Source organism: Scyliorhinus torazame, chromosome 15 (assembly GCF_047496885.1).
Source record: "Scyliorhinus torazame isolate Kashiwa2021f chromosome 15, sScyTor2.1, whole genome shotgun sequence".
Taxonomy (NCBI): Eukaryota; Metazoa; Chordata; class Chondrichthyes; order Carcharhiniformes; family Scyliorhinidae; genus Scyliorhinus; species Scyliorhinus torazame.
Window position 1 is genome coordinate 126,892,130 of NC_092721.1, and position 14,688 is coordinate 126,906,817.

Here is a 14,688-nt window from a genome sequence, read left to right on the forward strand (position 1 = left end):
AGGTGGTGGAGATGTAGACACACGGCAAGCTGCCAGTGTCGGAGCAGTCAGTAAGCAGTCAGATGCAGCACTCTGCGGCCGGCTTCTGACTTCATCTCTTTCTCTGGGGAACAGTTTAAGGAAAAAATGCAGCTTGTCAAGAGGCCACCATCGCCTGCTTTGGTGGGGGTATAATGTAAGCGAGAAAAGATCCCCCCCCCCCACCTCTCTCTCCTCCCGCCCCCCCCCCCCCCCCCCCTCTCCCCCTCTCCCTGTCCCCAGGTCCCAGATCCATGCTTCAAGATGGACGAGTCTTCCCTGCTGGACTTGCTGGAGTGCTCCGTGTGCTTGGAGAGGTTGGACACCACGGCCAAGGTGCTGCCCTGTCAGCACACCTTCTGCAAGCGCTGCTTGGAGAAGATTGTCAGCTCCAGGAACGAGCTGCGGTGCCCGGAGTGCAGGATCCTGGTGGACTGCGGCGTGGAGGAGCTGCCGGCCAACATCCTGCTGGTCAGGTTACTGGATGGGATTAAACAGAGACCGAGAAACGGGAGGTCAACGCCGACCTCTGGCCCCTGCTCGTCAGCCTCGGGGAGCGCAGGGTGCCCCGCGTCTTCATCCCTGGGGACCAGCCTGAAGGACCACCCCACAAGCGCCAGCCGCAGTTCTCCAGGAAAGGTAACGTGCTGGGGGGGGGGGGATTTATTGTTTTTCATACTTGTGCCCCTGCTGCAGTTGTGAGATATACTAAATGTTTGAGAGCATGACATGCAGCAATCTGGGTCTTGGCCCTTCTTGAAAGGAGGCATTTCCCAATTTGGACTATTTCGCATTGACACCGACACTACCAACGATCCAGAGCGACTTGCCAGTCGCTTTTGAATTGATGGATGTATTTAAAGATGCTTGACTTGGTTTCCCTTTGATATTTCAGCTTCTTTCTTGCCAAGCACTTTAACTCGTTTTAGTAATTCTGAATATGTCCCTGCTGAGCTCTCAGGGAAGAGTTTGTGTTGGCGTCTGAGGTCATATCAATGCACATCGAATTAAAAAGCAAATAGTAAACAGCTTTTGGCTTCAGATACAAAATGTCAACTTGCGGATCCGGCGTCAAATTGGCAAATGTGTCAGCCCGATTCTTCACAAATATCGATCCTCCACAATCTACTGGGCAGATGGCAAATTTCTGACAGCTCAGTTAGAAAATTGCCATTTGGTACGTTTGGAAAAGACGAAAGCTTTCCATGAAATGGGATAGTGAAGCTGGGAGCTAACTGACTCATAAATAATTTGCCATGGTGAACAGATCATAGGGGACAGGGACGGGGGCATCTCCTTCCTTCCAGGGAAACAGAGGTGAACACAGAGGAACTCAGACAAGTGGGTCAATGGGTGGGTCACTTTAAGTTTGAAGATACCACCTCAGGATTCTTACCGCTTCCAGTTCAGCACACGTTATTTACAGAAAAAACCCAAAATATGCTTGCATTATGTAATCAACTGTGTTTTGGGTGTGAATGATAGGTACTATTGGCAATTTGTGGGTGAGTGACATTATATGTTGAGGGAAGTGGAGGACAGCTCATGGACGAAGGTATAATTGAGATTAAGACTAGACTTCCCTGTTAGGTTCCAGAACAGAGAGTGCAGAAAATACTCTGCAGGTCTGTCAGCATCTGTGGCGAGAGAAACCGAGTTCACGTTTGAGGTCAACAAAGTTTCATTTAATGAAATAAAAGCAAATTATTGCGGATGCTGAAATACAAAACAAAACAGAAATTGCTGGACAATTTCATCAGGTTTGTCAGCATCTTCAGGGAGAGAACAAAACTATTGTTTTGAGTCTGGGTGATGAAAGAGTCATCCAGGCTCGAAACGTTAGCTTCGTTCCCTCCCCACAGATGCTGTCAGACCTGCTGAAATGGTCAAAAAAATTCTGTTTGTAAAATGAAACATGGGGTAGAATTTTCCTCGGCTGGTGGAGGAGGATTCTGGGCATGTGTGACTGGAAAAAGTCAGAGAATAACATCAGGCCAGGATCCTGATGTGATCCCAGTCCCTTCTGGCTTTCCAAGGGCAGGGTTGGGACTGCGTCAGGGAATCCACATGGCTGAGGCAGGAAGCCGATTGTAGCACTTAAAATAGCAATTAAAAGCCCTCGATCCCAACAGCGCATGGGCTGCACACTGTGTTTGCAGCTCCTCAGGTTGAAGAAGGCAAGTGTGTGGTAAACCACTGTTGCACCTGTATTAGGTGATGTAAGATAGGACCTGTACCACAGGTTCGCCGGTAGTCCCCGCCTGCTGGCTCCGCCCAGTAGGCGGAGTATAAATATGCCTGTCCTCCATTCAGCAGCTATTTCGCCAGCTGCGGTGGGAGGCCACACATCTTAGAGCAATAAAGCCTCAGTTGTATCCAACTCTAGTCTTTGTTCAATTGATCATGCCTAAATTTATTGCTCTAAGATTTTCTGAAAGATGGACCTTCGAATCAAACCAGATCGCCTGCAGCTAGATCCGCAATCAAGCGACGCCAAAAAGGGCTTTAATCACTGGATAGCTTTCTTCGAGGTGTACATCAACTCAATGACCACCCCTGTTCCGGAGGCTCAGATCCTGTACTCAAGGTTGAGCTCCAGCGTGTTTCCGCTGATCCAGGACGCCCCGAATTATGCCGATGCCATGGCGCTTCTCAAAGAAAACTACGCACAGAAAACGAACACGCTCTTCGCCAGGCACGTACTCGCCACTCGCTCTCAACTCCCTGGTGAGTCCATAGAAGACTTCTGGTGGGCCCTAATCCCACTAGTCCGGGACTGTGACTGTCAGGGCATTACGGCCACCGAACATTTCAACCTTCTTATGTGGGACGCGTTCGTAATGGGGATTGGGTCGGACCTCATACGCCAAGGACTGTTAGAGGGGGCCACGCTCGACCTAGCTGAAACAAAGAAGCTAGCGCTCTCCATGACGGTTCCCTCACGTAACATTCAGGCCTACCCCACCAGCCATGCGGCCTACCCCTCGTGGACCCCACAGATGGCCGCCCCAGCGGGGGCCTTACCCAGCCAGTACGCCTGCGCCACACGCCAGCCTGCGCACCCCGGGGGTCCCCGATGTTACTTCTGTGGCCAGCAGAAGCACCCTCGCCAATGCTGCCCGGTCCGCGCTACCCTTTGCAAGGTTGCGGCAAAAAGGGGCACTTCGCCGCGGTGTGCCAGGCCCGCGCAGTTGCCGCTATTGCCCCCACCCCCCTAGCCTACACACAATGGGCGCCGCCATCTTCATCTCCACGGACCATCCGTGGCCAGTGGGAGCCGCCATCTTCACCCCCCCGGACTACGCGCGGCCAGTGGGCGCCGCCATCTTCACCTCCCGGGGCCACGCGCGGCCCATGGGCGCCACCATCTGGTCCAACCGCTGCAATGTGCGGCACATGGGCGCCGCCATTTTGTCCCCCGCGGGATCTTCAGGCACCGCCATCTTGTCTCCCCCATGGGACATGGACACCAACAGCATTCCAGGACCTGGGCCCCCCAGGCTCCCCATCATCCGACGTCAGCGACGACCGACCACGACTCGCCTCAGTGACGATCAACCAGTCTCGTCCGCACAACCTGGCCACCGCATCGACCATGTGAAAATCAACGGCCACGTGACCTCTTGCCTGCTGGACTCTGGGAGCACCAAAAGCTTCATACACCCGAATATGGTAAGGCGCTGCTTCCTCACGGTACACCCCACCAACCAAAGAATTTCCCTGACCTCCGGATCCCATTCCGTCGCAATCCGGGGGTTCTGCACGGTCACACTCACGGTCCAGGGCGTAGAATTCAGCGGCTCCTGCCTCTATGTCCTCTCTAACTCTGCGCTGCCCTACTACTCGGCCTGGACTTCCAGTGTAACCTCCAGAGCCTAACCCTCAAATTCGGCGGGCCCCTACCACCCCTCACTGTGTGCGGCCTCGCGACCATAAAGGTCGATTTGCCTTCCCTCTTTGCCAATCTAACCTCGGATTACAAACCCGTCGCCACCAGGAGCAGACGGTACAGCACCCAGGACAGGACCTTCACAGGTCCGGGGTCCAGCGGCTGCTTCGGGAGGGCATTATCGAGGCCAGCAAAAGCCCCTGGAGAACCCAAGTGGTAGTCGTTAAAACTGGGGAGAAACACAGAATGGTCGTGGAGACAGCCAGGCCATCAATCGGTACATACAGCTCGACGCGTACCCCCTCCCACGCATATCTGATATGGTCAATCAGTACCGGGTCTTCTCAACGGTAGACCTCAAATCCGCCTACCACCAGCTCCCCATTCGTAAATCAGACCATCCATACACTGCTTTCGAGGCGGACGGTCGTTTCTTATCACTTCTTCAGGGTTCCCTTCGGCGTCACTAACGGTCTCGGTCTTCCAAAGGGAGATGGGCCGAATGGTCGACTGGTACGGTTTGCGGGCCACCTTCCCGTACATAGACAACGTCACCATTTTCCCGTACCTAGACAACGTCACTATCTGCGGCCATGACCAGCAGGACCACGGTGCCAATCTTGCCAAATTTCTCCACACCGCCACTCTCCTCAACCTCACCTACAAGGAGAGGTACGTGTTTAGCACGACCCGTTTAGCCATACTCGGCTATGTGGTCCAGAACGGAGTTCTGGGGCCCGATCCCGACCGCATGCACCCCCTCATGGAGCTTCCCCTCCCCCACTCCCAAGGCCCTTAAACGCTGCCTGGGGTTCTTCTTGTACTACGCCCAGTGGGTCCCATACTATGGGGACAAGGCTCGCCCACTCATTCAGTCCACCCATTTTCCCCTACGGCCGAGGCACAGCAGGCCTTCGCCCGTATCAGAGCCGATATCGCCAAGGCCGGGATGCACGCAGTAGATGAGACACTGCCCTTTCAAGTAGAGAGCGACGCATCGGACGTCGCCCTAGCCGCCACCCTCAATCAGACAGGCAGACCCGTGGCATTCTTTTGCTGCACCCTTCATGCCTCAGAAATTTGGCACTCATCCGTCGAAAAAGAGGCCCAAGCTATCGTTGAAGCTGTGCGGCATTGGAGGCATTACCTGGCCGGCAGGAGTTTTACTCTCCTCACTGACCAACAGTCGGTAGCCTTCATGTTCAGCAACACACAGCGGGGCAAGATCAAAAACGATAAAATCTTGCGGTGGAGGATCGAGCTCTCCACCTATAATTACGAGATTTTGTATCGCCCCGGCAAACTCAACGAGCCCCCAGATGCCCTATCCCGAGGTACATGTGCCAGCGCACAAGTAGACCGACTCCGGACCCTGCACGACAGCCTTTGTCACCCGGGAATCACACGGTTGTGCCATTTCATAAAGGCCCCGCAACCTGCCATACTCCGTCGAGGAGTACAGACAATCACCAGGGACTGCCAGGTCTGTGCGGAGTGCAAGCCGCACTTCTACCAGCCAGACCATGCGCGACTGGTGAAGGCCTCCCGCCCCTTTGTACGCCTCAGCGTGGATTTCAAAGGGCCCCTCCCCTCCACTGACGGAAACACGTATATTCTCAGTGTGGTCGATGAGTACTCCAGATTCCCCTTCGCCATCCAATGCTCGACATGATGCCTGCCACCGTCATCAAAGCCCTAAACACTATCTTCGCTCTGTTCGGTTTCCCCGCCTATATCCATAGTGACAGGGGATCCTCATTCATGAGCGATGAGCTGCGTCAGTTCCTGCTCAGCAGGGGTATCACCTCCAGCAGGATGACCAGCTATAACCCCCGGGGAAACGGGCAAGTAGAGAGGTAGAACGGGACGGTATGGAGGGCCGTTCAACTGGCCCTACGGTCCAGGAACCTCCCAGCCTCTCGCTGGCAGGAGGTCCTCCCTGATGCACTCCACTCCATTCGGTCACTGCTGTGCACCGCTACTAAGAACACACCCCATGAACGTCTTTTTGCCTTCCCCAGGAAGTCCACATCCAGAGTGTCGTTCCCGACTTGGCTCGCAGCTCCAGGACCAGTCCTGCTCCGTAGTCCACAAGGCGGACCTGTTGGTGGAAAGGGTGCAATTGCTTCATGCCAACCCCCAGTATGCCTATGTGGCGTACCCCGATGGCCGCCAAGATGCCGTCTCCCTCAGGGACCTGGCACCAGCAGGTTCCACACACACACACCTCTCCGGCCCCGCGCCACCCTCCCCTCCCCCGGCGCTCCCAGCATTAACCCCACCAGGACCATCAGTCCTTCCCTTACCCACGCCCGAGGATAAAGAGGATTTCGGCACGCTCCCGGAGTCTACGAACATCAGGCCAGCGTCGACATCGCCGCCACCGTTACGTCGCTCCCAACGGAACATCAAGGCACCAGACTGGTTAAATCTCTACCTGGCACCGGACTTTCAAAAGACATTTTTTTCCTGATCAAATACTGTTAATATAAATTCATTGCTGTGTATAGTTCTCCACCATCCCTGCCGGACTCAATTTTAACAGGGGGTGAATGTGGTAAACCACTGTTGCACCTGTATTAGGTGATGTAAGGTAGGACCTGTACTATAGGTTCGCCGGTAGTCCCTGCCTGCTGGCTCTTCCCAGTAGGCGGAGTATAAATATGCGTGTCCTCCATTCAGCAGCCATTTCACCAGCTGCTGTGGGAGGCCACACATCTTAGAGCAATAAAACCTCAGTTGTATCCAACTCTAGTCTTTGTTCAATTGATCGTGCCTCAAAGTGCACAGAGGGAAGTCATTGAAGATGGAACCTGATGGGATAGCAGCATTATAATAGGTGAAACTAGCAAACTTGAGGCCAGGAGCAGTCAAATGCTTGTGTTAACATGGGCAGGTCTTTCAGGCTCAGCTCACTGATTTTGTTTTGGCATAGCAACTTGGTGTTATTTCTTTGAACTGTCTTGGCCACCTCTGAGGGACAAGTGACCTAGTTTGTGAGGTTGTATCGTGACATATTCAGTGTGGACCACTGGGGAGGAGGTGCAACATCCTCCAGCTCAACACCCTTCATGACTGAGGCAGCAACTCCTGGGGCAGCAGCAACTGCATAAACAGGCATATGCAGGTTATTGAAACAAAGGGAATGGCCATAGGGCAACACCTAGACGGAGGCAAAATTCCACAGCTCAGGGTCTATAGGCCAAGGCTCAGCTTCCTGGACCAGCATTTGTGGCAGATAGTTGCAGACCTCTGCACCATGTTGGAGGAAGACATCAGGCTAATAGGAGCAGGTGGGCACCTATTGCCTATGGCTGCTATAGTGACTCAGCCCTCAATGCTTGTGCCTAATCCATTCCAGGGCTCAACTGCTGACATCGTTGGGATCTCGCGATTTGTAGCCCACAACTGTATTACAGCCAGGCTTCAAACTGCATTAAATTTGAGATAGATGCAATCAGTCAAGTCCAGAGGGCTGTTGGCTCTGTTTCCCTCTGAGATTTTCTACAGGGCCAGGGCTTTGCAGACTGTATCCACGTAGTGACCAAGGCGACATTGGAACAGCTAAGCATTTTTGTCAATCGGAAGATATACCATGACTTTAATGTGCAGCTGGTATTGTTGCTAACTTTTGGTTGGCTCTTCATTCGTAATTTGCTCTGTTTAACCTTTGCTCTAGAGTCGCCAGGTATCTTTATGATACCGCCACGAGGTTCACGTTCAAGTACTGATCACTAACTCAACACATCAATTAGTAAGATTCAAAACAAAACACATTTATTATATACAGTAAGTCACTACTTATGCATCTAACTCTACTTTCTAGACTATTTCTATCACTAAAAGGCCCACCAGGTCAGGGGAACAAATGGCCTTTCGTTCAGGTCCTGAGTCTGCAGGATTCAAAAGCTGGTATGGACTTGTAGCTAGGAGCACCTATCTCGTAGCGAGCATTGACTTGAGACTTACTTGGTTGGTGCGGCAGCTTGGGCAGTTCACTCTCAGGGGTTGATTCGTGTTGTTGAGTGACCCTGCCAAGAAGAACAATTTGAACTTGGGGGCTTTACTTTATGGTCCCCAGGGGCTTCCCGCCCTTTGGGCGGGCCCCGTACCTGGTTCCAAATGATTGGACTGCCACGTTTTCAACGGAGGTGGTCACAGTGCAAATACCTAGGACATACAGCACTCATGCTGGAGATGGACTCCTTCATTTATTGTGCAATGCCCTGGAAATTCTGACCAATGCACTTTTGTTTCCTGATCCTGTTCCACAATATCTGTTAATGTAGGGCTCAAAGGTTCAGCATCACTGTACTCAGGCCTCTGATGAAGACTCTCCATGACTGTCCTTGCCTTAAACATCTGGTCCTGATCCCAAGTGATGTGCCCAACTCTGTGCTTCCTTACCTATTTGATGTTGGACCCACCAATGTGTGTGTCTGCGCTGGTGGGGTGATTCATGCGTCATGTAAAGGTGCCTCATCAGAGTGATGTTCCCTCCCCTGAGGACTGCAATTCCTCTTCCCTCATCTCTTGTTGCATCTCCAGCAATATACCTGTGGGAGATGGAAGACATGCTGTAGTGCTGCATGTCGGTGAAATTGAGTCTACCTTAGCACAGTGCAGATCATGACATTGAATGTACTGCACATGTCAATTCAACATGACTGATGTGTCAGCGGCATGTGGCTGTGTGACATATAACGCTTTCATCGGATTTCCAGCCACCCCCATCTTTTCATTGGCAACGAACTGCAGTGCTACCACCCTACCGATCTCCAGGACATTCTTCTCTATTGCCATCAGGATGGCCGTCGAATCAGTTCCATCCCCTCTTCTCTGCCTCCCCTGACGGCTGTGGACTATCTTCTCCTGTCATGGGAAAAGGCAAAGAGTTAGGATAGTTTGTGATAAATTAATTGCTAACGATGGAGGCAAGATATTTGGGGGGGGGGGGGGGTGTAACTGTGGGATAGTCATGGTTGAAGGTCAATATTGTATTTTTAATTGAGACTTAAAGAGAAAACTAGGGAGAAATTATTTTTTAAAAATAAATTTAGAGTACCCAATACATTTTTTCCAGTTAAGGGACAATTTAGCATGGCCAATCCACCTACCCTGCGCATCTTTGGGTTGTGGGGGTGAAATCTACTGGGGAGAAATTATGATGGGCCATAACTTCCTAGCTCCAGGGCAGTGTAACTGGGCGGGGGGTACCACAAAGATGCACTGGGACCTTCCTGGGATGATCCCAGGTAGGAATTTCATTGCAATTGCCTACAAAGTTCAAACTTCCTTTCGGCAATTGCCCTAGGCTGGGAACCATCCAATAATGCAAAATAAATTGCATAAATAAACTTGGATTGTTCCAACTTTCAAACTGCAATAGGTAACCAGAAAAAGTTAGAAAAATTAAATCACTTCAAGCTTCTGGGTAACTATTATACTGTTATACTGACCTCCTCTGAACCCCCATGGGCCACCCCCCAAAGGATTCCCCCAGCCCTGACTACTGATTATCCCCAATCCCTGGTATGGCCCCTTGTCCTGACCCAACCCTCAACTGAGGCTCGATTCAATCCCAATACCCTTCCACCAGTCCCACCCCACTGAGGTCCAGCCCTCTTCCCCCCTCCCCCCAGCCACACAGGCCCAACATGATCCCCACATACCCAACACCCGCCAGGCCCAACTCGACCCACCTCCAGATTTATCTCCTCCATCCCCTCTCCTAACGCCAGCCTGACCCTGAATCCCAATGCCCTAGCCGATATCCAACCCCCCCCCCCCTACTAAGGCCCAACCCACCCCCAGACCCAACCCTCCACGGCCATCCCCGACCCCTGACCTCAGGCCTGATTCAATCTCCCCAAAAGCCTCTCCACTGTCTGCCTTGATCTTTAAACTTAACTCATTTACAACAGCTAGTGCCATAAGAAAGGGTGCTTGACTCACTTACTGCGCTATCTGCAACTGTAGGCCTCGGGAACCTGCTGCACTACACAGATCTCACCCGGTCTGAATTGGAAGGTCGGGCAAGATAGAAGTGGCTTGATTTTTCGGTAGAGTGAGTGAGTAGCAATCTGACTCAATTGCCACCCCACCGGAAGTTATGGGCCAATTTGTGGCTTACAAGATATCTGAGCGGAAGACTGCTAACATTGTTGAGAGAGTGGTGGCTGCCAGATGTGAATCGCAGGGCATTCACCTTATTGGGTCTTATCAGGTTATTGAACCGGTTATGGCACTAGTTGCATGTCCTCAGCATCAGACTCCACTGCTCAGATTCTCTGCGACGTCCAGCCAAGTTGGTGTGGCAGGCTAAACTCCTCCTTCCTCTGGAGAAAGTATTTCCCTATGTGGCCTTAGTGCTTCTAAGAGCAAATGCAGAGATGCTGGGGACAGCCTCTCCACACCCCCTTTTGTGCATTTGCCTCCTAGCTCCTGCCTCACACTGAGTGAATCATATCACACAGTGCTGCCAACTTGACTACCCTTCAAATAGCGATCCTTCATTGCTCCATTAGAGCTGTAACCCCCTCCTCCCCTACCAATCCCTTCCCCATCTCTCCTAACTTGGATGGCAGGGAAAGAGAAACCAGAAGGCCCGCTGATTGGGGGATGGAGTTCTTAACTTGGAAATGGACCCACTCAGAGAATAAGGCAGTAAGGTCCCTCCTGTTATCTCTGTTTCTCCCCCCACAAATACTGTGGATTTGTTGTGTATCTCCAGAATTGTACGTTTTTATTTCAGCTTTCTAGAAACTGCAGTATTTTGCCTTTTTGTTGCTTTTGGTTTGTTTCATTTATATTTGAATTGATAAGGAATGTGAAAAAGTATGGGGGAGTGCTGTTGGATGGTAGGAGTCGTTATTTTCTCATACACCTATAGATGCTCCTATATGACTTCATATAATGCGACTGTATATATTATTTATGACAAACATATTTTAAACCTGGACATTCAGATCTAATTTATATGCAACATTGCTCTTTAATAAAATACATTTAAATGATTATTTTGTTCAATTTCTTTTGGTGAATGGTTGATACGAGAACAGAAGGTATTAATCTCAGTAATACGATTGAAATCACAGACTAGTCTGTCCCTAGGTTATAGGGCACAAGATTTATTATTTAGTGGCAGAGCTGTCAGCATCTGCTTCTGGTGATTATGCTGTGTAGGCGCAGGAATAATGGGTCAATTTCATTATTTGCGTCATTTGAGTCACACAGAGAACAGGATGTCTTATCTGCTAAGATGTCCAAACACCTGCTGATTTTGTATTTAATTGCGAGCATTAATTTGAAGCTTTCCATCATGGTCTTCAAGTGTAGTTTGAAAGCTCACTGTTTCCCTTGCTCTAACCTATCATTTCACCACCTACATATCGGATACGAGACTGCAGTGGCGTACTAAAATCTATTTTTAACTCCTCACATGCCAAATTTATAATTTGTTTCAAGGTTTTCCTGAATGAAGTTCAATTTTGTGATAAGGGGCTTTCAATTTCTGCTGCTACTCAATTTGAAATAATGTTTTATGCCTTACAAAATCTCTTGGCATTAGAATATGCACCGCATCAATTCCACATTTCAGAGCATATTGCTGGACTGTACCCAGAAACTTTTCTGAAGTGGTTGCACAGAATAATATTATTTCCCGTGGAATAAAAACATTTTGTAAAGTACCTTGAAGTACAGTTGAATCTTGGCATTTCTATGAGATAACTGGGCTACTGGGTGTACTTGTAGGTAAAATGCAGGGTGGATTTGAGGTATAACCTTACTCTGCAAGTTTTCCAAAATAACATGAGGCTAGAAATTACTGCCAGCAAGCTATTTGATCACAGGGAATATTATGGCCCAACCTGACCCTACTCATACTTGGATGGCTTCACGCACAAATATTTTCAGACGTTGGTTAGTGATCTGAGGTAGAAACCTCATAATTTCCCTTTCCTATCTTGGGGCATAATGTGATGAATGTAATAAATTGTCATATTTTATCCTTTTGCAGCAATGTTATTAAAACCTGGGTAAAGAAGCACACATACAATATGATGCTAGAGTGGTGATTAAGGTGTCATAAAAGCGAGGTAATCATTGCTTTTCAGGTGAAGCATTCTGCTACTGGATCTTGAGAACCATTTACTTGTTTACAGATAGCTAGCCACTTGAATATTGTTTAGGTTTGAATTATCCTTGGAGTGTAGATGATTTATAAGGGGTATTGTGTTTGGTCCTAGCTAAACAAGTCAAGGGATATCTTGTAAGAAGAGACAAAATAATGTCTTATGCTTTGGGTACAGATGGCATAGCTAATTGGAGGAGCCAGGTCTGTTTGAAGAGTCAGTAGGTCCTAGAACTCTAATTTGAATAGTAGTGTTTCAGTTTGGTCCTGAAAAGATTCTCTCTCCAAACATTCTGCTCAGAGAAAAGCAAGTAAAACCCTGGTTGTTAACTTTATTTATGAGTGGTATTTGATATACATTGGTTTGCTTAATTGGAATATAGGTTTAGGAAGTAGGTTTTGCTTTCTTCTTTTTTTCTTAAGAACTGTTGTAACTGTTAACAGTAAATCTATTTCTTTGTTTCTAATGTGGTTAATTCTGTGATTAAATTAAAGTTTGTTTGAATATAAAAGATACCTATTAGTTAGTGTTATCACTCCTGTGGTGCAGTAACATTTCCTCGCAATTTTACGAATTGAAAATAATTGGGTTCTCATTCGGGATCCGAGTAACTTCAGGAACTTTAACTGTAGCACAGCAACTGCTGTTCCATCAGAGATCAACTAACGTACAGGTCGGGAATGAAAACTGAATTCTGTCTGATTACTTGACTTGTTATTTGTGGGATAAATTGATTGAGCTATTGAATGAGAATTTTCGACAATTTGGCAAAAGTCAGTTATGCGGGCAAACCTAGAAGAGGCTTTTCATAGTCTTAAACAATTCATGAAGAGAAGTAAATTCAGTAGTTTATTCTTCCACTACCTCGGTGCAGGAGAATGGCACCATTGAAGATTGAGCTCTACATCAGTCATTTTGCAATATTATAGGCCATTTATTGATAACTATTGGCAAGATATTTTGAAAGTTGTCCATAAATACATCAGAATAAGATTTGTACACTATTGCAATGTTCACTGTGATACTGCTATCATTGTGTCACATCACTTTATTCAGCAGGCTGACTTTGATTCAGACAATGAGTGCCTCTTATTAAACACTTTATACTGACTGTTATGTGCAAATCTGAATTTGACCTGACGTAACCACCCCTCCACTCCACCTCTTGGAGCAGGGCTATCAGGAGTGGTGTTGCTGTTCGACTGAACTACTCAGTTCAGTAATCTTGCTTTAATGGAGGCTTGCTGCATTCCTACAATTGGTAGTAAAATCCATATTTTGTTGTAGTTTGGATGCAACTACTTCAGAGTGAATAGATTGTCCATGTAAATAGGGATTGATTGTGATGATGTCAGGGAATAGGATCTAGATTGTGCATGATTTTAAATCAATAGAATCATCATCCTGGGCTGTATTTAGGTCAAGGCTTTTGGGGAGAGGACACAATAATGCTAACAGTAAAACTGAAAGACTATCTCACTGTGCCCTCCAACAGTTGCAGGCTCCCATGCTTTTGTTTGCTGGATTGCAAACACACATCCAGCAATGCGTGCGGTATTTTGAAGGTATGCAGGAAGAGTATTGCCAGCTGAGATTCTGGAAGAAATCTTTAGATGTCAAATGAAATGTTATCCCAACTCTAAGGATACACGTTTTCACTATTTTTGTAAAGTATTACGTCAAATGTTCTGGAAGGATTTCAATCCTGTGGGTACTTTGATTTACTGTTGTTACAAGTGAAAGTTACATACGTGTTTTTTTAAAAAACTGTTCAGTTGCTTCATATTTTCAGCATGATACATGTAATTTTGGGTTGACTTGCACTTATTGACCTTGATGTCTAAGTACAATATGTACGGAATGCTGAATTATGAGTTTCAGTTTTATTTTTTATGTTATTTGGAACGACAAAATGATTAAAAATCATTTAACTGTCAGGTACATTGCCAAAATGAAATAGTTTTGCAGCTCAAGTGTAGTTACACAAGTGATGAACGGACATGGATCGATACCTACATAAAAGGGACTGCAATACGTGTCTTGTCTACACTGTCCAACTGACTATGCCATATTATTGTTTTTGCACCTTGCACTATTTCAGGTTGGGATGGCAAGTTCAATTTTAAGATGCATTTACTAATTTTTGGATTAATGCAATGGTGGAAAACTCGCACTCTCTCCCTTCACACAAACAGATTAAAGGCCAGTAGTGCCTATACACAACCTCAGGCTGCTTTCTAAAATTAAAACAGTGCAATCGCTCAACATTTTGATTGCCTTTGAGGATTAAGGAGCAGCGTACAATCTACTCATTCCATGATTTCTCCCGTTCTTGAGGAGTAGTCAAGAATCACAATCTGGATGCGTTAAAGGGAATGAAAAATGAGGTTTTCACTCCAGGATGCCTTTAGTGTACATCCAGTGGCATTGCTGGTATTTCCTTATATGTTTCACTACCCCATTACCCAATGTCTTTCCAACTGTCATTCCTTCTGTGCTAATCCTGGAAAAAGTCACTCAGAAGTTTATTTTCAATATCTCAGCTACTTAATTGTGGGTCTTATATCAACCACAATACTTTTGGTCCACTCAACCACCTATCCTCCACCACCATTTGATTGCAGTGTGTCCAGAAAAACCTTTATC

General features: G+C 47.9%; 1 protein-coding gene across 1 annotated transcript in view; it reads left to right on the plus strand.

Moving 5' to 3' along the window:
* The first annotated feature begins 238 nt into the window (after nt 1-238).
* The window catches only part of LOC140391806 (E3 ubiquitin-protein ligase SH3RF3-like), a 597,301-nt gene continuing 582,851 nt past the window's right edge, over nt 239-14,688 (plus strand). The window contains exon 1 of the mRNA XM_072476706.1: nt 239-657. Coding sequence (XP_072332807.1) covers nt 283-657 — 375 coding nt within the window. The 5' untranslated portion in view covers nt 239-282. The remainder of the gene's footprint in view (nt 658-14,688) is intronic.